This window comes from Crocodylus siamensis, chromosome 1 (genome assembly GCF_052110815.1).
Source record: "Crocodylus siamensis isolate JL-2025a chromosome 1, ASM5211081v1, whole genome shotgun sequence".
Taxonomy (NCBI): domain Eukaryota; kingdom Metazoa; phylum Chordata; order Crocodylia; family Crocodylidae; genus Crocodylus; species Crocodylus siamensis.
In genome coordinates this window covers 194,955,949-194,980,213 of record NC_143395.1, presented here as the reverse complement: position 1 = coordinate 194,980,213, position 24,265 = coordinate 194,955,949, and the positions used below count along the sequence as shown (strand labels likewise).

At 42.4% G+C, this 24,265-nt stretch overlaps 1 protein-coding gene across 3 annotated transcripts in view; it reads right to left on the bottom strand.

Annotated features, from left to right (window-relative positions):
• The window catches only part of GPCPD1 (glycerophosphocholine phosphodiesterase 1), a 71,486-nt gene extending 48,864 nt beyond the window's left edge, over window positions 1-22,622 (bottom strand). The window contains exons 1-5 of one of the 3 annotated variants that reach the window (XM_090051802.1): window positions 22,463-22,621; window positions 22,164-22,272; window positions 12,836-12,919; window positions 2,048-2,144; window positions 630-714 (exon numbers count right to left, since the gene is read on the bottom strand). In XM_090051802.1, coding sequence (XP_089907928.1) covers window positions 630-714; window positions 2,048-2,144; window positions 12,836-12,884 — 231 coding nt within the window. In that variant the 5' untranslated portion in view covers window positions 12,885-12,919; window positions 22,164-22,272; window positions 22,463-22,621. Of the gene's footprint in view, window positions 1-629; window positions 715-2,047; window positions 2,145-12,835; window positions 12,920-22,163; window positions 22,273-22,462 lie in introns of all 3 variants that reach the window. The other 2 variants (XM_090051811.1, XM_090051793.1) reach the window with 2 other exon arrangements.
• Window positions 22,623-24,265: the final 1,643 nt, after the last annotated feature.

Here is a 24,265-nt window from a genome sequence, read left to right as displayed (position 1 = left end):
GCTTTCTGCCTTCTAAACCTTCACCAGCAGGTTCAACATGAATCAAACCAAAAACTATATGCCTTTTTAATTTATGCAAACACCTTTATAAAAAGCTCTCCATGACAGTACAACTGGAAGTGGTAAATGTTCATTAACTGCATAAGCCAAAAGGCAGTTAATATTTGATTTTTTGGATAAAACATTCTTACTATAAAAACAACGAATGGGGTAAGCAGAATTTCAGCATGTTTATTAAATTTACAGTAATATACTGAAATACTCTTGTCCTTTTTAAAGTATGTGTTAAGTAACTAGATCATTTTTATCTTTCCAGACTGTAAGTAATAAAGGATTTAATAAGTTATTTAAGCTCTACACTATCCTCATGTATTTTAATGTTACTGAAAGGATAAAAAACAGTAATTCTGAAAGAGGGAATAGAATGGTCTATACTAAATACACTTCAGATGTAACAGCAGTATGTCACAGACTTCAAGGATAATTTTGCACGTGGTTCCCCCCCCAAAATTAAATTTTCACATAGTACAAACCTAACATTTTTAACTGGAGTAAAAATATATTCCTTACAAGTTAAATTGAAAACATTGTTAAAGGCTATCTAACTTAAAAAAATATATCATACATACCTTGGGCTCTAAGAAGCACCCTTTAAAATAGCGATACTGAATAGCATCTCCTCTAGTAAGTTCTGCTGTAGCTTTCCATAATATGCTGTGGAAGAACAATTTAAAATATTTTATTACATTCATTTTTCTGAATTTTTTTTTAAATAGATCCAAATCTAGATTTCAGCTTAATGTATGCTTAAAAAAAACACTTGAAAAAGTTGCTACACTTAAGACAGCAAAGTTTTAGGAAAGCAAGCAAAAACACCTTTATTTGAAAATGATAGGTCTTACCAAAGCCATTTTCTTTTGTCAATTTTTTTAAAGTGTTGGATATAGTTAAGTCAATTCAATAAGCCATCTTGGATAGAATGGAAAGCAAATACAGATATGCAAATACACCAGCACTCTTGCATCTTGTAGAGAATATGTGAGTTTATGTAAAGATATTTTAAAATGGTTTGCGATATAAAAGAAACTTTGCAATATCAAAACTAAGGTATGGCAAACTTGTTACTGCTACAGCCATTCACTATCAATGCTGCACTGAGCCATTCAAAAAGATAAGACATTGAGAATGCTGCTCTAACCCTGCATGCAGCACTATCAGCCTTTACATAAAAAAGCAAGTCTGCAGTTTAACTGCAATCAATCAGACATGCATGCATTTCTCCATAGATATGAAAATAAGCCTTAGTGTAGTTATACAAAAAAGCTGTCTTAATCAGCTTAGGCAACCATGGATAAAGTACACTTAGCATTTATACTGCATTTTTCATCTGTATATCTCACGAGCTTTACAAAATGCAAGAATTCTCAGACCCTTTTAACAAATGGGAAACGAGACAAAAAAGGTTAAATGACTTGTCCCAAGTTCACACAGAAATCAATGTCAGAGTTACAAAAAGATCCCATAAGCCCTGACCCTCTGCATTTCACTGGCAGAGTATTATTGAAGAAATATCCAAACTGTTCCACTATTTTATTTACAAACTAAGTAAATTATGTTAATGAATCAAATTAACTGTGAATGGAGATTTTATAACAAACCTTAACAATGCAGTATTGTACAGATTCAGAAGGAAAATGTAAGTACCCGAAAGATTTTATAATACAATATTCATTAGCTATGTTTCAGTGTCAATGACCTTAACAGCACTATTATAAAATAAGTTTTGGCAAATATTATCCTGAGAAATGCCATTGCCTTATTTTAGCTGATGGCATCATTCAAAACTAAGAAAGGACATGCATTACTTTAGTTACATCTCCACCATATTCTAATTACTTCAGCAGACATCTTATGTTTAAAAATGTTGGGCAAACATTTAGGCAACTTAGATCAAAATTCTAGAGAATTTTATAAATAGTGTATGTAGTTTTTAGAGTTTGAGTCCGGGGTCAGAATGAGCGTTAGCTCAGTAGCCTTAAAAACTTACCATCCGTCAGCATAAACATCTGGATGAAGAATTACTGCAAGCTGAGGATTCCAGTTGCCCAAAGAGTTGCAGCTCCCACATACTGCTATAACTTCTCCTAAAAACAGAATCATCGTTACTAAGGCTCATCTTTCATTAGAAAGTATAGACAGTACTTCAAAGAATTTAAAACCTTAATTTTCAAGATAAATAAATCTACGCATTCAGCACTCACTGATTCAGTTTCAAACATTTTACCACAAGATTACCATGCCAAATCCTCCAGCAACAATGCTGTTCAAACACATCTGGAAAGAGGACAGGTAGATTTTCAGGGCAATGTTCTTAATGCCAGGTCAGTCTTCTTAACACTCATTTGAAATAGTTTACATTTTCTTAAGCAGACTTTATGCCCAGTAAGTAGGATAACCATATGTCTCAGTTTGGCTGGGACAGTCCCAGATTCTGTACGCCATCCCGGTCAATTGGTGAAAATGGAAACAGAAGTCCCGGTTTGGCACTACCCTTCCTGCTCTGCCCAGCCTGGTTCCTCCTGAGCAGCAGCTGAAAGCAGGATGGTAGACTGAGCTGGACACTGCTCCAGCTGAAAGCAGGATGGTAGACTGAGCTGGACACTGCTCCTCCTGCCTGGGATGGAGGGAGAGTTGCTGTGAACGCAGGCTACTCACGTGTGCATGCATGCAGTGCCCTGGGCAAACTTGTATTTTGGTGCCTTTTGTCACCCTCCTGAGTGGTGCCTGGAGGTGGGGGGCAGGCTGGGCTGGGCACTGCTGGGATAGTAAGGGGGGCAGTGTCCCAGATTTCCTTAAAAATACCTACCAATAAGTAACAACTAATCTTTGTGTTTTAAAATAGTCTCTGTTTGTGTCACCTATCTGCCTCTGAACCCAGGTGAATCATTCTGGCCTGCAGCAGGCAATGGTTGCCTAACACTGTATTAGAGTATTTAAACGCGAGACCCAATGCACTGAGAAGCTGGAAAGTACTTATCTGTCAAATGTACACATTAAAAAGACACCACAGCTTTTTTCCACAGTACTATTAGATAAAACCTGCATTCTAATTCTAAAACTGGACAGTCAAATCCTGCCTCTTGAATTTACTGTTTGCATGAATTTTATACTCTTCCTGGTTTCTTTATTTTCTAAACCTGGTAGAAATCGGTAAATTAAATACTTATCTCTCAGAAAGATACAGTTTGCCAGGGCTATATTTAAAAGACAGTGATAATGATGTCTAACCTATTTCTCAAGGTTGCTATAAAGTTTACTTAGTGTTTCTAAAATGCTAGAAGAACCTCAGATAAAAGGCATACGAGAAATGCACATACATAATATACCTGAACTGATATTACTTTGCTCAGTACAGCTTCCTGTATTTGCAGGATTTTTCTGGGCTTTTCATATAGACCAATTTAACTGAGGATTAATTAGCTTTTCATGATGAACTCAAATGAGTTTTTCTACAGATGGAATTATAGAAAAGCACAGCTAAAAAGGACCTCATGAGGTCATCTGGGGAAGCTCTTCAGTCAAGACAGGATCAATCTCTGACTAAACCATCCCAGTCAACTGTCCAAGTCTGCTCTTAAAGCAACCTGAAGAAGAATGGCTCTTATTTGAAAATTTACTAACTTTATACCAAAAATACAGCTGGTTAGTTAAAAGATATCACCCCCCAAAATCCTTGCCTCTTGCCTAATTCCTGGACCATCATAGATACAGCATCATTCTAAGGTTACCATAACCTGCTCTTGAAAATTTACAAGCATGGAGATTCCACTACCTTCATCAGTGGCAGGTCTTGTCAGACCAACCTGGTGGCCTTTTACGATCAGGTCACCAAATCATTAGACGCAGGGGTTGCTGTGGATGTAGTCTTTCTGGACTTCCGGAAGGCTTTCGACACTGTCTCTCACCCTGTCCTCATCAAAAAGCTGGGAGACTGTGGTGTCGATGCCCACACGGTCAAATGGGTTGCCAACTGGTTGGAGGGCCGCACCCAGAGGGTGGTAGTGGATGGGTTCTTCTTGACCTGGAAGGACGTGGGCAGTGGGGTTCCGCAGGGCTCGGTCCTCGGGCCCGCACTGTTCAACATCTTCATCAGTGACTTGGATGACGGGGTAGAAAGCACCCTGTTCAAGTTTGCTGATGACACTAAGATGTGGGGGGGTGTGGGTGCACTAGAAGGGTGCAATAGGCTACAAGCTGACCTTGACAGGTTGCAACGGTGGGCGGATGAGAATAGGATGGGGTTTAACACTGATAAGTGCAAGGTGTTGCACATGGGGAGGAAGAACCGGCACCACACTTACAGGTTGGGGAACTCCCCTCTTGCCAGCACGGAGACGGAAAAGGATCTTGGAGTCGTCATTGACTCCACGATGAACACGGGCCGGCAGTGTGGGGAGGCAGTCAAGAAGGCCAACCGTACCCTGTCATGCATCCACAGATGCATCTCGAGCAGGTCCAGGGAGGTGATCCTCCCCCTCTATGCGGCACTGGTCAGGCCGCAGCTGGAGTACTGCGTCCAGTTCTGGGCGCCACACTTCAAGAGGGACGTGGACGATATGGAAAGAGTTCAGAGGAGGGCCACTCGTATGATCAAGGGTCAGCAGGGCAGGCCTTATGAGGAGAGGCTATGGGACCTGAACCTGTTTAGCCTCCACAAGAGAAGGTTAAGGGGGGACCTTGTGGCCTGCTACAAACTGGTCAGGGGGGATCAGCAGGTATTGGGGGAGTCCCTGTTCCCCCGTGCGCTGCCAGGAGTGACCAGGAATAACGGTCACAAGCTGGCGGAGGGTAAGTTTAGATTAGATATTAGGAGGCGCTACTTCACAGTCAGGGCGGCTAGGGCCTGGAACCAGCTTCCAGGGGAAGTGGTGCAGGCTCCTAGCCTGGGAATTTTTAAAAGGAAGTTAGATGAGCACCTTGCCGGGGTCATCTGACCCCAGTGCTCTTTCCTGCCAAGGCAGGGGGTCGGACTAGATGATCTACCTAGGTCCCTTCCGACTCTAGCTACTATGAAACTATGAAACTATGAAACCTCTCTAGTGAGAATCTTCAACTTAAATTTCCTCTGTTGGGGAAGCAAACCAGTATGCTTTTTTTTTTTTTTAAATAAACAGGAGCGCACTGTTAGCTCATACTCTTGTTTCTGGTCCATTGCAACTCCCTGGTTCATCTCTACAGTACTGGAGCCTAGCCAATTATTCCTCAGTCTGTATTTGGGCATGCAATTATTCCATCCTAAATGCAGGACTTTGCACTTGTCCTTGTAGAATTTCATCCAATTGATTCTGGACCAGTTCTCCAGTTTATCCAGATTGTTTTGAATCCTAGCCCTACCCTCTAGTGTCTGGTGTTATCAGCTATCTGTTAAGTGCACACTCCATACAACTTGGTGTTACCTGCTATTTGTTAAGTGTACACTCAATCCCATCCTTCAGATTAGTAATGGAGATATTACACAATACCAATATGTGATAGTACCTCCCCTCTTTCTAAAGCCTTAGGAACAGTTCTAGGGTGGATTTACAACTGGTTCACTCTCTCATATCTTCTATGTATTTTAAGCTGTAGGAAAAACAACTTAAAAGAAAATGTAACATGATTGTTTTTGGAATATGCTACTAGAGAGCAAGATTTCTAGCGCACAGGCTGGCACAATCAGTGACAAAGCCAATGGTTAAAGCTGGTCAAAATGTGAGAAGAAATTACCAAACTGCAATAGGAAGAGGATGGACATGCTACCCCAGGAGGTTCTCTCCAGTCCTGTTTTAATTTTGGTGGCTGAATTCATAGATCTCCACGTCAAACTGTTTTGTCAGACTGTTGTGACTGCATGAAACAGGAACGAGAGCGCTGTCTTTCTCCAGTTCTTATTTTGTTATGTCCGTTCACAGTAATACCCAAGTGCTTATATACATGAGGAAAAAAAACAACTAGAAGCAAATCATATTTTCAGGCATCAGATTGACAACCAACATAATTCAATTACCATATTTACTTGAATTTATGACGATTCCCCCATAATTAGATTCTATATATGGATAATTTATAAATGTGTTATAGCTTTCCAGGTATAGAATGTAATTACTGGAGGGTTGTCTTAAATTTGCTCTCCCCTGCCCCAGCTGCTATAGCACAGAAAACAGTGGCTGATGGGGTCAGGTAGCCCCTTTGCCCTCTGTCCCACCAACTTCCTCCCCCTGTAGCCTTCCTACCCCTCTGCCACCTGCACCCCCCACCCCCAGCTTCACCACATTCTCTGCCCCTATGCAGCTACACCCCACAGTTTCTGCTCCTTCCCTCCATACTAACTCCCCACAGTCTTTGCCTCTTCCCCCCAGCCTCCCAACTCCCAGTCTCTGCCTCTTTCCCACACTCCCAAGAACATCGTCAGGCACTGCGTAGGCTCTGTTCCCTGCTGAGTCACCGAGCACAGCACATGGAAGAACAGCCCCTGCCAGGCCATGGAGGGGCAGTGCTGCTAATTGGCTGGGCAGGAACCGAGTTTCCTTGCACTCCATGCTCAGGAGGAAATCCAGCCTAACCCATACCTGAGCTGTGCCTAACAGTAAGAGGGAAGGGAGGAAAAGTGGAGTGGGGGTGGGCAATCTACATAGGTCAAACAAAGGGAAAGGCAGGAGGCTATTGCAGGTCTGATCCTCCCCAATCCAAGCTCAGGGCCAGAGTCAGAGCCACAGCACTCTCCTTCCCCCCACCTCTGCTTTGTATAAAAAGCTAAGACGAGGAACTCCTTCCTTCCCCGCCACACTGACTGGAATGGGAAAAACTGTGTCTTAGATTTGAGTAAATAAGGTATTCAGGCACATATGAAGTCTTTGGAATTGTGCTTCACTCACATTCCCATTTCTGTCCATACCACCACTTGAAGTGGACTAGAATGGAGAAAAGAAGTTGCTGAAAACCAGTGGATCCACTTCATCCAGAACTTGTATCTACCTTTCCCCTCAGAAGACGCATACCCAAGAGAAGAATAGACTTCCCATGAAGAAAACATATAGGTGAAACTGTCTGTCCAGTATCAGGTACTGCAACTACTCTTCCACCAACAGAAGTAGGGAAGTTGAGAGCTCAAGATACTCCTTAGCCAAGTACCTGTTTCTCCCACCCCATGTTCTAGTGAACCCTCACTCACCAAGCTCAGAATGGGAAAGGAGATGAGCTCCCTCAAGCTAAAGAGGGTATTTGCCCCTCATTTTAGCAGAGGAAACAGCATAGCAATTCCCAATACCCTTCCTTCCCACCCTCTTACATTAACCCAGAGCCTAGAGATTCTTTTAAAAAGACATTTCACCTCTTTGCTAACAGAAAAATTAAATTACAAACAAAATTTTATTATTTCACAGTAGTAATACAAGTCATTAATATAAATTTGTTTGAAATCCACATTAGAAAAGGCTAAGTTATTGACAGTGGTGAAGATCACTCCCATGGGTCAAGTAAAGGGTTGTAGATGATGAGTCTGTTGATGGTAAGGCCGATCCTAGAGCCACAGACTTTCTGGCTGGTGCCACAGGTGGTAGTTAAAGGGAGGGCTGAACAGCAGATTTCTCAGTCTTGTTCCCTGTCCTTCCATTTCTGTTGTTTTTCTCCCTCCAGGACAAGACCGTTTTCCTCAAAGACATACCTTCTCTCACAGGGCATCACTATATAGCCCTGTCCCTAGCTAGTTTTTCCCAATTTGTAATGTTAATGTTACACTTCTTAATGTTTGCCTTGAGAGTGTCTTTGAAGCATTTTCTCTGGCCCCTCTGTGTCCTTTGTCCTTGGCTGAGTTGGGAGTGTAACACTTGTTGGTAAACTTACATCAGGCATGCGCACACAATGCCTTGTCTACTGCAGCTGATGCTGAATAATCACTGCTTCTATGCTGGTGGTGTTAGCATCAGTAAGGACACTGGCATTTGTGCAATAATCCTTTCACTTTATGCCAAGGGTCTTTCAGAGGTAGCACTGCTGAAGGTGTTTCAGGCTTTTCAGGTGGTCCCTGTAGGCCACCCAAGCTTTACAGCCATAGAGGAGAGTCGGGATTACCACAACCTTATATAACAGGAGCAGGAACTTTGTTCAAGTCCTGATGTTGTGATGATTGAACACATGACGATTCAGTTTTCCAAAGGCAGAGCTGGCACACTGGATCCTATACTGGATCTTCTCGTCAATGTTGGCTTTAAGAGATGGCTGCTGAGGTATGCAAGGTGCTCAACATTCTCCAGCTCCTATTCATTAATGAGGATCTTCGTCGGGGAAGTTAATTGGTCTGGAACAGGCTGGTGAAGCACTGTTGTTTTTCTAATGTTAAGGGTCAGTCCCAGGTATTGGTATATTTTACAGAAGCAGCTAAGGGCTGTTTGTAGGTGCTCCTCAGTAAGTGCAATGTCACAAACGAGCATCTTGATGACTGAAAGATGAAAAAACAACTGGTGCGATCCAACAGCCCTGCTTGACACCAGTTCAAATGGCAAAGGGCTCCATAGTGGAGCCACTGCATAGGATGCAGGCACTCATCTGATCATGAAGGAGTCTTATCATGGTGATAAATTTTACCAGGCAGCCAAACTTTGATATGATCTTTCCACAGAGCCTCACGGTTATCAGTCAAAGACTCTGGGTCCCAGCGGTGGTGCTGGCATTTTTCCTGGCTCTACCAGGTCACAAAAATCATGTCCATGATGCCTCTTGATGATCTGAAGCCACTTTGAGACTCGGGAAGGATTTCCTCAGCAAGAGGGAGCAGCTGGTTCAGCTGAACTTTAGCTAAGACCTTCCCAGCAATGGAGAGGAGGGCAATACCTCCATAGTTTCTACACTCAGACTTATCTCCCATTTTTAAAATGGTGACAATATTAGCATTCCTTAGGTCAGCAGTAATTTCTTTAGTGTTCCAAATTTTAAGAAACAGTCTGTGGAGTTTGTTGGTCATAGTTTCCCCACCAACTTTGAAGACCTCAGCTCGTATGCCATCAGAGTCAGATGCTTTGTTGTTCTGCATGTCTTATCACCTGGTGGACTGGCAAGTGCTTCCCTTACTGGATGCTGTGGATGGATTTGATAATTTCATCAGTCACTGTCAATTCTCAGTTCAGGGGCTTTTGGTAGTGCTTCTTCCAGTGTTTTCTGAGGGACTCGTCATCTTTGAGGACTGTACTGTGATCTTCAAATTTAAGCAGGGTGAGTCTGCAAGACTGGTCTGTATACAGACTCAACTGCACTGAAGAAGTATGACAAGTATGTCCTAATGGTTAACAAATTGTTGGATTTCTTTCACTTTCTCTTCCTACCATCTGTATTCTTGATTTCTTTAATCTTCCTCTGGGCTTCAGCTTTAATCCTCAAAAAGTTCCCTGCTTTTGACTGGACATAGGATGGTTTTGCCAATCACGGAAAGCTTCTCTGTTCTGATTGAAAAGAGCTTTGATCTCAACGTTGTTTTCATCAAACCAGTCCTGATAGCACTGGGTGATAATGCTAGTTCCATGAAAGCCTCATGGATGGTCTCTTTTAGAGCTTACCAATATTCCTCAACAAGTATTATCACTGTCAATCCAAAACTGGTGAGTTTCTTACCGAGATGTGTTTGGAGGGCTTCACAGTTGCTAGGGGTCTAAAGGCATTTGATGCTGTACCATCTTTGGACTGATCTGCATTGGTTTTTAATGTTTCAACACAACCCTGATGGACATGACTGGTCGAGCAGTTATCACCTCCTCTCATGACACGTGTGATATGGAAGTCTTCAAGATCACACGCTTTTACAATAACAGTCAAGGATGTACCATTGTTTCAAGCAGTGGTGTTGTTGCCATGTTGCTTTGTACTTATCACATTGTTTGAAGATAGTGTTAGTAATGACAAGGTCATGCTCTGCACATTTACTGGGTAAAAGAATGCTACTGGAATTGGCCTTGCCCACTCCTTCCTTCCCAAAGGTGCTCCTCCACATGTTAAAGTCCCAGCCAACTCCCACGCTGAAGTCTCCAAGGAAGATGATCCCATCCTCTTTCAGGATGGTGGTCAGGATTTCATCAAGGTCAGCACAGAACTGTTCTTCCCTACATTGTGGTTGGCAATGGGTGTTGGGGCACATGTACTGATGATGGTAGCAAATGAACTGTTGATCAGTGGGAGGTGGAGAATAATGAGGTGCTTGCTTGTTAATGCCAACAGGCAATTCAGTCATTTGGCTGACAATTTGGTTCTTAATGGTGAAACCAATGTCATATATTCGCCTGTCATTTGCAGGTTTTCCTTTCCAGAAGAATGTGTATAACCATCATCTTCCTCCCTCAGTTAGCCCTTGTCTGCATGTCTGGTGTCACTGAGAGCAGTGATATTGATGTCTTATCACAATAGTTCTCAGGCTACAATAGCTATTCAGGTTGTCTAGCAGGATTCTTACTTTCAAGGATGCAAAATTCATTTTTGTGTTTGAGGGCAATTAGTGATCCCCCTGGAAGCAGCGATCCAGTCAGGTAAGGTAAAGTTGGACAGCCTATGTTTAGGGAACCTTTTTTAGCCCCCACGCCACATGGGGTGAGCAGAGGGGATCCTAAAAAGGACTACTCAGTTGCAATCACAGCTGTTGAATTACCCTTCTGTCCCATATCTAGGGTGAGGCAACCACCATACAACCACAGCCTGCGTATCAGTCTGTGACTAGGGACTCCCAGCGACCACTCTGTCTGTCCCTGTTGCAGGACTCTGTAGAAGCTATGGTATTCTTATTGGTTATTGTAGTAGATGCTGGATCAGTGGGAGAAGCCTGTGCATGAATTGTTTTAAGTGACGAGGCCACTGTGCCTCAGCAACTGCACGGATTTTGGCAGAGGAGAAACCTGCACCTGGTGGCAAGGAAGTCCTAGACAACTGGGGTTACTCTTCCATTGCAGCCTTCATCTACCTTCACAGCCATTGAGAAGTATTCCTTCTGCATCTGCCTGCTCCACCCACTGAGGTCTTGTATTGTGTTGGACTGCTCTTTGTCTGGTACCTCATCTTTGACCTTACCAGCATGGGTGACCTACCAAGAGTACAAGATGCCTGTTGCTGTTGCTCTTCGGGTTATCAGTACATACAAGACTCTCCACCCCATCAAGGTGGCAGTCCATGGAAACATGACTTGGAGATAAACCCTTTAACACTGTACAAAATATTGTTTTTAAATAAGACCTTCCTTGTGTGGTAATACTTAAGAATTTTTAATAACTTTCCTTCTATTCCTACTGTTCCTTGGGTTTTATGTTACAGATAGCAGTAATTAGTGAAATACTGGAGAAAGAAACATCAGGATGTGAACAGATGGAAGACAGGAGCATGAAATTCAGTGTGCAATTCAACATAATGCACACTGGAGGGAATAATTTGAAGTATCTACACACATTGCTGGATTGTCAACTGTAGCCTTTCTGAACAGAAGCTGGAGGTTAGTACAGAAAGCAGATTTAAATTGCTTCTTTGCACTACACAGATGTCAAAAAGAAGCCTTAGTTCCTCTAAAGAACATTCAGTATATGATACCAAGTATTCTAATTCTATTGAAGTCAATGGTATGTCCCGATTGAATACCAAATTCAGGTCACATCCCCTACTTCAAAAGTACTATTGTAGACGTAGAAAGGACTTAAAAAGCATGGATTTCTGCATGAGAAACTCAAAACACTTTGATTAATATCTTTAATCATTAAGACAATTAAAATAAGTGATAGAGGTTCACAAAATAATTGATGGCTTAAATCATAAAAACAATTATTATAATAATCAAGTGCTCCTATTACCTCTTCCCAAGGGTCAGGAGACATTCACGAAAAAAGATTTAAAACTGACGAAAAGAATGACTTTGTACACGTATAATTAACCCAGTGAAATCTAACCCGCGAGGTCCTATTATCATCGTATGACTACCTCAAAGCCTCTCTCACACACACACCCTTCCAAACTAAAAAGGTAGTAAGTATGTTTGAGCATACCACTGTATATCATGGTAAGTCTGCAATTTAGACATGTCTACTAAGGCCAAATGCTTCATAAAATTCAAAAGAATTTTCACTAATATAAATATTGAAAAGCTACAGTTACATTAGATGGAAATAAAATTATAAGAATAAACCCCCACATTTCAGGGTAATCACTAACAGATAGCATTAAGACAAATTTCTTATATGAGCAGTAGTAAATAAAAGTTTACCAGCAGAGTCTTCTGAAGCACTGGATACAGATCCAAGTCAAAAAGGGTTATTGAATTAGGTGCTAACATGAGTTCTATGTTCCTAATTTGTTCAAATATCAAACCCCCTTGTTACAAGTCAGCATTTGCTTGCACAGAGAATTCTTTTTAACACCATCTAAACATATACCTGTATAGCCAGGGTCATTATTGAAGCTAATCATAATGAAATGAAATATTTATCATAGACATGTTCTAGTGCTCAGAACTAATTTCAGGCTTTTTTGGTTTGTTTGTTTTAATCTCTGGTACACCAGCCATTTTCAAATATAAGTTATATTAAAACAAAATAAAACCCGTTCTCGAAATCTCTGTTCTAGCCCCCTACCGCTTTTAAAAAAATAAAAACATACAAAGTTTTCCTATATGAAGTTCCTCTTTATTATTCCAGCTTCCTCACTTTACCATCAAAGGAATCAAGACTCTATGCATCTTTACCCCCAATTAAGACAGAAAAATTTCTTATTAAATGAATAAGTGTTCTTCTACATTTATTACACAAAAAAGAAAGCATACAATACAATCTAATTTTTGTACCTGGCATTAATGTTCCTCTTACTTCAAAGGTAACTTGGGAAGGAGTCATGCTTGCAGGTATTGGCTAAGGATGGCTGATGTTACCTGAAAGAGAGGGGGGGAGAGGGAAGGTATATTAGTGTTCAGTAAAAATATGCTACTTCTGAAGCTCTGCCATTAAGAACCAAGAGCAGAAATTTCAGCTGTTCCATGTGAGCTGTAATGTGTTGAGCTCAGTTGCACTCCAGCACCCATCCAACCAAAAAGCTAACCAGATCCAGAAATCGTCGTCCAGTCAAGAAGGACAGAATTGTGACACTAGGGCCACCTACACAATTCAAGAAGGTCCCACTGAGGTTACTCAGGAGTTCTTTTGCTGGAGACATGAAATAAAACGCAGTGACCTATGACTTACTACTGTTAAACATCCAACTCCCTAAAATATCCTTCACGCTCACCTTCAAAGCAACTCAAGAGTAACTTAACAGTGAAGCAGGAAGTCAGTTAAAATAAACATAATTCTATCGCAAACACTAGCAAAAACAACCAGAGCTCTCTTGAAAAGGCACTATTTACCTGAAAAAAAATGTGGATGGAACAAAAACCTGAGTTCTTAATAACCAAGTGGTCTTATTTAAGAGGAATAAAATAAAATCACATTTACTCAGAATTTCTGATTATTGAAACATTACCTACCCACTCTTCACCACAGTATCATAAACTTGTGTAGCATTTTAAAAGATGAGCAAAAGACATCCTGGATTTGAAGAGCTTGCTCTCAAGACTCTAGATCTGTAAGAATCTCTGCTCAAGCAAATCTATGGGGCTATATAAAACCCAACCCAAATAGGGCTCTGCTTGCCTGGAGCTGCCTTCAGACTCCTTAATAAGAATATAATTGAAGAGACTGTTATAAGTTTAAAAAAACAGCAGAGGGAGCACCACAGTGACAAAATATAGTTCTTTAGCTGATAAAGGTGTGTACCTTGGGAAACAAGACACAAGATAATTCCCACATGGCAGACAGGGGGTCAAAGAGAAGTAACATAAGAAAACCAGGCTGTACTGAAAAGATTGATTTGTCCATCACTCCATATTATAGGGATGACTGTGTTAAGAACTAAAACCAGGAAAAGATCTGGATTATCATCATCTCTACTCCAACTGTAAAGTTCTTAGCGGCAGCACTGCAGTCCAAGATTCATAGAATTTAAGGTCAAAGGGACAAAAGATCATCTAGTCTGTATATAACAGGGAGTAAAATTTCAGCCAGCTATCCTGTACTGAGTGCAGAAGTATCTGTTGGCTAAAGTATTTCTTTGAGAAAAAGAAATACCAAGTCCAGATTGGACAAGATTGAGTAAAATATCCTTATGTTTGGGATACTCCAGGGTTTTCCTGTTTGTGTTCCACACTTTTCTTCCTTAACATCTGGGTCTGAGGCTCCTTACTCCACATACCATTTAGACTTCTTTTCTATTTCTTTTTCATCCCCTTACATCTCACCCCTCTTTGCATGTCACGGGAGGAAATTTCACTTAAGAGTAAGGTGAACGTACATCCTGGATTGGCCAGGGCAGTCTTGGATTTCGCAAGCCATCCTTGCTCAGCTAAGTAGAAGCAATGGCAGCAGTTCCATTCCTGGCTGGGTCAAGGCCAGAGCCAAAGGTAGGCAGCAAGAGTAGAGAAGTGGCCTCCCCTGCACTCCCCCCAAACCACCCATGCTGCAGGTCTCTCCTCGGTGCATCCCTCCACATCCAACTAATCCACCCTTCCCCGCCACGTGAGCCAGCCCAGCCTGGGGAAGATGGTGGCTCAGCTCTGGCTTTTGTCCCAAGGTCTGGAGCCAAGCCACCACCTGCCCCAAGCCAATACCTAAATCTAAAACAAGGTTTACCATCCCAGTGTTGACTTGGGGGAAAAAAACCTGTCTTGGATTCAAGTAAATATGGTAATTCTAAAGACTGGCCAGTAAACTCATTTGAAAAAACCTTTGCAAAAGGCTGAAAGGCATCCACCACAGAGAACACCTCAACCCGCACAGGAAAGGCATACAGGTTTCTCTTGCTTTATGTAGGTTCTGTATGTGCAAATTCACTCTTATGCAATGACTTTTTTTTATACCAGAGATTCATTATATGCAAGGTAAAGTCACTCTTAAGTGATCGGTGTGGTAGAAGCCTGCAGTTAGCTGCTTTGTGCAGTCCATTGTGGGAGTAACATGCACCAAAATATAGTCTCCTGTGTGGATCTGTGCTCCTCGTTCACTGTCTGCGACATGCATTTCTGTAGTTGCCATCCCCATCATGATAGTGTCCTGTGCTTGTGTGTACTGTTGGCGAGTACCAAAATTGCCTTGTAGAAGTGGTAGAACTGGGTCTGAGGGTCAGTACAGTTGAGGTCTTGGAACTATCCTTATTTGTTACATTGTAAAGTGGGTTCCCTTTATGCGAATTTGAGTTATGCACCATTTTCTAGGAACACACGTACAGTGTAAAGCAAGGGAAACCAATACTCGGAAAGAAAAGAACTTGGGTTTTATGCTATCAAACAAAGAAAATGGATCATATTCAGTAGTAGTATCACAGATAAAGAATTCCTTGCCAGTGAAACTGACTAGTCACAAACCTAACCATGTTTAGATCCAACAAACCTGCACCTTATTCTCAAGAAATCTTTCCTTTAGGAACAATGCATGTAAGCATGTAGCCCAAAACAAAATTCACATACCAGGGTTGATGCAATTAATATTTTCAGATTTCAATTTCCTTTTCACCTCACATTAATGCATCAAAATCCTGCTCCTGTAAAGTACCACAATATTATTCTGTATCTGTACAGTATTCCATACATTCACAAAGCATCATAAACAACAACATTCTGTAACTTGGAAGCAAACAAAGTTCAATTCCTTTAAACTCCTAGAAGGGAACAGCAGGAGCTTCCTAGCTAAAAGTTCTAATTTTCTGGTTAACAGAAATGAATTCATTGTACAAGCCCTGGACTTCTGTGCATACACTAAATTCTTTAGCCCATTAAGAGTTAACAAATAATTCCTATTCCTCACAGCTGTGAGGAGTCCCAGTTTTGGAGGAACCTGAAGAATCACTGGGTCACAGCAAAACATAGCTAACTTCTCTATGCAGCTGGGACACGTCTAGAACCATTCATTACTTCACAAATTTTTCAGGCAAGTTTCCTGATTGCAGTTAACAAACCTGGTTCAACACAAGCTAAAAGGCCAATTTACAAAGGCACTCAAAGCTATATTAGAAAGAATTTTCAAAAGGTGATAGAAACTTAGTAAAAAATGAATAGTTTTAGAGCTATACTGTCTAGCACGTCCCATGTTTATCATGTTTCATGTAACAGAACTAGCCTTCATCAGGCATGGGATAACCTACAACAAAATACAGTGCTTTCCCTTTGAAAGTGGGGGTCTTATCCAAGTAGATATTTATACTCAATATATACCTAGGTCCCTTGCTTCCTATTAGCAAGAGAGAAAAGATTCTTTCCCCAACAGACCAAAGATCCATCACAACACACTCCCCTTCCTGCCCAATGCAAATCCTCACCTTTACAATTTATGGAGGCTTCCCAAGGAGATCTTTGTTCTACAGAGGCAGAACAATGAGTGAGTCTAGCTAGGCTACTCTGCTGCACTGCCTTCAAGGACCTGACTCAGAAAACCCTGCCCATCATCTCAATCCCACTGGACAAGATGGAGCTTGATTGGCAGGATTTCCAGAGCACGAACAAAGCAGTCAGTGCAGTGCAATGTGGACTAAATTGAAATCTGAGTGCCCTTCCTTCCTTTATTACTGTGTGATAAAGGTCTCTTAATGAGTGCATGTTTGAGAGAAAGCAATGAGAAACCTTATAGTTTCAAAGAAAAATAAAATGAGAAGCTCATTCTTATTCCTCAAATCTCCACAATAAAACAGCCATACAAATAAATGTACAGTAGCCTGTCAACTACGAGGAATGAACAAAATATTTTGTGTTTCCTTTTTAACTTTAAGATACACAGATAATGGCTACTGTAATAAACTACGTACCTTTTCTTTACTAGTTCTCTCTCTCACTAACATCTTTGAAGGGCACAAGGGAATTGCAGAAAACTGCTTTTATGTTTTTGATAGGCTTAACAAATAAAACACTCCTAAATTTCTTTCCTTTTCATCTCAAGTGACTACTGCAAGAAGCAGGGACGCATAAATTTAAGAAGAGGTGTCATGAAGGAGAAGGAAGAATCCCTCATTTTCTTGTTAGCACTGGGATCAACTGTGGATGCACCACAGTGAAACATAACTGTTAGTCACCTCTGGCATTTATACACATTTTTTGACTAGATTTCTGGTCCACGTTTGTTCTCTGGCAGTACTTTTTTTCCTATCTCCAAATTTCACAGGAATTACAATTAAACGTTGGACACTTATATAGAGCACAAGATGTCAGACCAAAATAGGTACCAAACTAGCTTGAGAACTAGAAGCAACCCAGGCATGTTAGCATAATGGTCTCACTAGAGTTAGTTAATGTGGCTTTACTGCTTCTGACACCAGAGCCAGCTTAGCGATCTCTAAAGCATTCCACTTTGCCATGCAGACATGGTTGGAATACTGAGCAACAGTGAAATGTTTCTCTTGAAAGGGATTAAGTAGGCAACATAGGACATCTTTACACATGCTTCAGGGGTGGGGATGCAGGGAAAACACTTTAGAGCGGCTCTTGGGAGCTACTCTAATTAAAGCACACACAGCATCTTGTGTATTCTAAGTCCCACACTTCAAAATGCCAGCAGGGGCACTTTAACCAAAGTTTGTTCAACAAGCTTTAGTTATAAAGCACACCTGCCATTTTGAAGCATGGGGATGCTGAATACATGAGAAGCCAATGCTGCTGGAGCATGCTAGTTAGTACACTCCAGCAGATTTGATCAATCAAGTCTGCTCTGATGCGCTGTAATTATCGAAGCAAACATCCTGCATGTCTATGGGCACCCGAAGAGACTTTACCCTAAGCACACTGCTTTTTCTTAGTACAGAAACCATGTCAGAAAAAAACAAACATACAACCAAACACACTATAAAATCCAGCATAAACCCATTTCTCTGTCTCTTTAACAGCCTTGGTCGATCTTTTTTAGGGCCTAAGCCTTCCAACAAAACTGCAGTTGCCCTCCCATATTGAAACAAGTCAGGTAATATCACCTCTTTTCAACCTAGAGTTTATACTCAATGCACCTTAACTTCATAAAAAACATACAAATGAGAAACAACACCCTCTCTGGCAATGCAAGTTGCAAAAGCATCTCAGATCGAGTACAGCGACACACCTTCCACTGAACTACTGTTCTGTAACAAAGATGTTCAACTAGGAGCCCACAGGATGCAGCTTGAAAGAGCCTAAATTGCAACCTCCAGGCTCTCACCTGGCCCCATTCCCCCAACATTCCCACCCCTCCCCGGTGTAATAGCTCAGGTTCCCCCTCCCTCCTCCAGCTGCTGCTTTCTGCCCCTGGCCCAGGGGCAGGGCAGTACAGCACAGCTAGCAAAAGGCAAGTCCAGGCTGCACACTGTGGGGGAAGGGGGGGACAGGTGGCAGAAATCAGGGTCACATGGGGGGAAGATCATATCCTTGCAAGGCAATGGAGGCTGGGGGCCCATGCGGGTGCACAAAACAGCAGGAGAGGGAAAGGTGGGGAAACTGCCCATGTGGTGGAGTGGCACCTGCACAGGTGCATGGAACTACAGGGTGGGGGTATGTACAGAGTGCAGCTCCACAGGATTCTAGAAGATAGATAGCTCTGATCTACAATGCTTCAAAAGACTGACCAGTGGGTTGAAGACCTCTAAACATGATAAACTGTGTGGTGATTTGTAAAGCACAGGTAAAGATCCTCCAGATGAACCTGACATACCAACGTCAGCCTGAACTGGAATTCCCACCAACACTGTCATATAGCTACTTAAAAAAAAAAATGTCCTGAAGAGAACCAACCACTTTCATTACTTACAGCAAGATACCATATGCCATGCTTCTTAGCATTCAGACAGTTCTACAAAGACTTGACAAGGACTGTTCCAGCTTGCCTCCTGGCTCTCAATAAGCCAGCATTCAAGTCTGCATACAGGAACAGATTTCTAAGCTCCGAGTAGGATGCTGGTGGTATGCCTCAAGTATAATCAGTTTCTTCTACTGCTGATATTTACAAGCCTCAAGTATTATGCATCTTTTCATGATTCTTTTGCTTGCAGTGAGGAAGTTTTCAGAATCAGAAAGATTCTATTTGCTTTTAGAAATTAAATACTTTCCATTAACTGTCCACAATGAATGAAGACTTACTAGAGTAAGTATTTATACATGGGTTGCACTCTCCCTAAGTGCCACTCGGATCCCTTTCCCTATCTGCTGCTCAGGTTTCTGCTCTCTCTCCCGTGCTTCTGACCAAACTATTGCTCTGTTTCCTGCCCTATCTGCTGCATACCACACACAGAGGCTGCCCATGACACTTGTGGGACCCATGCTGTAGGTTGGTCCCCCCGCTCTAAAGCATTCAGGTAAGATCTCAGATAGAGTAAGCCAAAGCAGCTCCACTGAATATACTGAAAATATGGTAAGTTGTAGCCCATGATGGTTTGATTCTTTACGCCAAGGGCTGTCAATCAGGGGTATGCATACCCCTTAGGGTATTTGAGAAGGTCCTAGGAAGTATGCGTGGGGTGGGCAGAGATGGAGCACCACCACCCCATGTCACAGCCTCCCAGGAGCAAGGCCAAGCAGGGGCAGGGGCACCCTTTGTGGGCTGCACAGGTGCCACACAGCTAGCTGCACACTGGGGAGGGGGGCAAGCTTGCATGCATTGGCGGCTGTCACCACTCTGCACTGCTGCCGCTCCGTGTCTGGCCACACATCACTCCCCCCACTCTGCGTCCGTCCATGTACCTCCCACCGGCCGTCAGGGGTACACCTATTAGAAGTGGTTGAAAATCCCTGCTTTATCCATTTTACACATTGAAGATGACTGTTTTCCTCATCAATACATTGATGAATGTCAAAACTACAGTGATCAGGAGTTATATGGAATTAAGTCATATTACAAGATGTATATAATTTATAGACCTATATAATTTTAGACCTCTACTTGATGGAAGGCCACAAAATCCTCAGATTCAGAGCAAGACATATTCCAACCACGTGAAACTCCCATTGATAATATTATGTTGAAGGAAATACTACAAATCTAGGGCCTGGATCCTTCCACAGATGATAATACTGAGTACTTTCCAAGTTACTCTGAAATTCGGAGTTAATAGACTCTTGGGGCCACATTTTAAAAGGTATTCAGGGACTTAAAAGATGCAGATAAGCACCTAGTCATATAAATTCCACCAAAATAAACAAGCTGTTCCTCTGAGCTTGTTTGATAATCCTACCATACATGCAAGTCCTTTAAAACTGAATCTTGATATCGTATTAATAATTTAAAGTCACTATATTACTACTTTTGTCTAATAATCCACATGAAAACCTTGGAAAATGGACTATTTTTGTAAACAACCTAGTAGTACGAACTTCAGTCATCAAAACATTAGATTGCTCAATAATGGTATTGTAGGAAATAAATACAGCTGCTGACAGACATGGGAAAGAAAAAACAACCCACAAAAATTGCTCTTTCCTGGAAGCAGCAGCACATTAGTTCAACCTGGATCCTCAGCATCTTTACAGATTATGCAGGTCAGCAGGGCTTTCTGGCACTCATATCTAATTGCCAATTCAATCAGCTATTAGATAAAAGCATCCTGCTGAAGTGCCCAATCTATACAGATGTTGGGTAAACCAGGTCAACCAATATATGATGCCTCTTCTGGGCACATGCTACACTCAGTGCAGGGGTGCACCAAGTTTAAAGTGCTGTTGAGGGGGGGAGCTACATCTGTAAGCAGTCTACATGGCTCAATTATTCCAGTTTGACTCATTTCCACATCCAAGATTCAAAGGACCATGAAGGTGAGATTTATACTAATGCCTACTTAAAGGGAAAGTACACACAAGTGCACTTACTGATTCCCACTTATCCCATCTTAACATTATACTAACTACATATATATTTGCAGTGCACAGACTTCAGTGCTGTACAGCACAGAGCTGATGATAGCTATAGTCTCAAGGAATATACCAAAACATAAATATACAGCTCCAAAAGGATCAGGTCCTCAAGGACCAGAAACCAACTTATTTTAGTTCAAGTATCACCTTTGATATGGAAATAATTTCCAGCAAAGTTTGAGTAAACAAATAGTAGAAAGTACTGTACAGACTTCTGCTCTGCTCAAACACAAGCTATCAGCAGAATAAAGTGCTTTAAAAGTCATACATACTTGCAGCACTGTGACTTCCCTATTAGAAGCAGGTTTAAAATTGGAAGGTGTCTGTCAAGGTAGAATAGCTATCGCCCTCCTTGAAAGACTCCACAGCAGTCTCCAAGATCATGTGAAGAACTAGATGCTGCCAAGGAGCCTTAGTTGGGTATCCTGACTCCTAGAAAAGCGTATCTGCAAATTCTGCAGCTCTTCTCATACTGCATTGCAGCATTAACACTGGATACAAAACACATTTAGACACAAGAGTCAAACATGCTCCTCTGGCCCAAAGGCAGGAACACGACTAAACAGATCCATCTGATACAATAAAATCCCACTATACATTTTAATCTACTATTTCAGAAGGAGAAAATAGCAGCACTCTTCCAGAAGCCATCTCACATTATGCTTGAGGTTTAAAACATGTAAGTTTTGCTCATTGTTTTGTTTTGCAAACATCTGGCAAGGTCACTATTTCTATAATGTTACTATTAAAACCAGGTATGAAGTTACTTTTTTGGACATTATCTTACATTACGTTTTTAAAACATTCAATTATTGTGTTTATATCTACATGCAAAATGCTTTTTAGTTGGTCTAATAAAAGACATCATTTTGGAACCAAGAGTTCTAGATTTTTGCATTTCAAGGCCAACTTCCCCGGAGACTGATTTTTGGAAAAACCCACACAAGCATATTTGGGATTATATGGATATCCTTTGTTTGGCAGAAGTATTTATCAGTACAGTACTGAAGCCTGACAGGAAAAGGTCTCCACCAAGGACTAATTTTTTTCTCTTCTCCGTCTTTATCAGCTGGATTTAGCTCAGTCCCTCTTTCCCATATGCAACGGACAACTAAACAGGACCATAGGAAGCAGTCTGAATTCAGCTGTAAAACAGCTTTTTCAAAAACATTCTGCCAGCTGTTTAACCCATCATATGGAGCAAGAGACCATTTGATAAGAAATTAAGCACCTGACAGTGTTGACAGCTCTTCACCCCAGGCAAATGTTTGCCCACCACGATGATTATACTTCTATGACACGGGGCAGGGACGAAGGATTACCCTGGATTTACAGGTATGCTGTTTGGAAGAGCAACAAGCCACGTCAAGACCCCACCGCGAGCCCTCACCCACGGCCGCCCAGGGGTCCCCGACCAAAGAGCCGCGAAATGCGCGGGGGGGACCCCATTCCGGTGACGTCATGCCGCCCCGGCCCAGCACCTGCGCCCCCAACGGCGCGGAACCCCCCGCCTCCCAGCCCCGCTCTGACCTGCGCCACTCGCGGCCCGTGTGTGGGGGGAGGATGGAGACAGGGAAGGCAAAGGCAGCGGCAACAGTGTGGCTTCCCGCCGGCTGCTCAGCTCAAAGAAGGACGCGGCGTCGCCCCAAACCGGTTCCAGCTGCCCCCGGCCGAACCGGCAGCGGGGCGGGGCGGGGCGCGGGGCACGTGACCGTCGCAGCCAATGGGAGCAAGCCGCCGCGGCGTGGACGAGGGGAAGAGAGGGGGAAAGGGCGGGTCCGGTTCCTAGAGAGCTCGGTCGGGGGCGGGGCCAAAGCTGCGAGGGGGCGGGGCAATTTCCAGTGAGACTGGCCTGTCCGCTTTGCAGAGGGTTTATTTCAGAGGGGGGCTGGTTTAGAGGTGCTCACCGTGTCACTTCGGGTATGCCACGGATAGCTGCACATGCCACACCACACGTACATGCTACGTCCCCGTGACACGCTATATATGCCACACACCGTGCTATACGTGCACATGCCGTGCCACATGTCCATGCTACATGCATGTGCCGCACCACATATGCCACACACCATGCTATACATGCATGTGCCACACCACACATACATGCTGTGTGCATATGCGCACATGCCATGCCACACGTATATGCTACCTGTGCACATGCCATGCCACATGTATATGCTACATGCACATCACACCACATATGCCACACCATGCTATACACACATGTGCCACACCACACGTACATACTGTGTGCACGTGCCACACAACCTGAACAATGGAAAGGGGCAAGGGACAAGAAAGAGCTGGACCCAGAAGGCTTAGATGGTGTCAAGGGGCTTTTTTCTATTGGAGATGTGGGACAGTCTCCAATCAGGGACATAGGTCTCTGAAGTGTCTGGGGAATTGTAGGGCAGAGTTAAGTTGTGTGTGGAGGAAAACAAGGAACTCTGGGGGAACGGGCCTAGGCACAGGAAACTTTGATTTCCTGTGGCACAGGTGTGTGCATGTCCTGCAAATGTTATCTTGCATACTAGGGGGTTTGTTCAAACAATAACTCCAAAGGAAAAAGAGTATGCCACTGATATTAATCCAGTTTTATATTCGGCAGTTAAGGGGGAAAAGAGCTTTTCCTCCTTTTGTGTTTTAGATTGGAGAGCTCTTCTATTGCTATACTACTTAACTTAAGGCTTAAGCAGTTAGTCACAATGTGAGAGCATAATTACTCTTGTAACTCCGTTATTAGTATTAAGCTGGCATAGGGAAAGTTTATTTCAGAAGAAGCAATCAGGACTCATGGTAGAGGTGATCTCTTTTATTAGACCAACTAAATTTTTGCCCCCCAAAAATCCTTTTTTCTTTTTTTTAATTTTTTTTTTGCAGAAATCTAGTTGGGTCTAATAAAAGAGATCACCTCTACCACGAGCCCCGATTTGCTTTTTCCCCTAGACCAATACGGCTACAACCTGGATACCTTTCAGAAGAAGCACACTTGCTGGCCAACTTGGCAAAGAAACCAAGGTTGAACTGCATCTGGAATCTGCTTATCCTTGGCCCACCTGTATTATAACTGGCACACTGCACTGTCCTGTACTTCACCTGTTATAAGCAAATTTACATCCTGTTTGTTTGGTCTCTGAACCTCCAGTGATGTAAATCACTAACTTGAGACATCTAGACTGGAAAGCTTTGCCTTGTATGAATTTCCATGTGACTCAGCATTTTTAGAGAAAATGTGTTTTTATTAGACAGCCATGTCAGGCTGTTTACATTGCTTAGATACAGTATTTTTATGCTAAGCATATCATGTTAGTAAATAGCCTGCAGTAAAAAAGA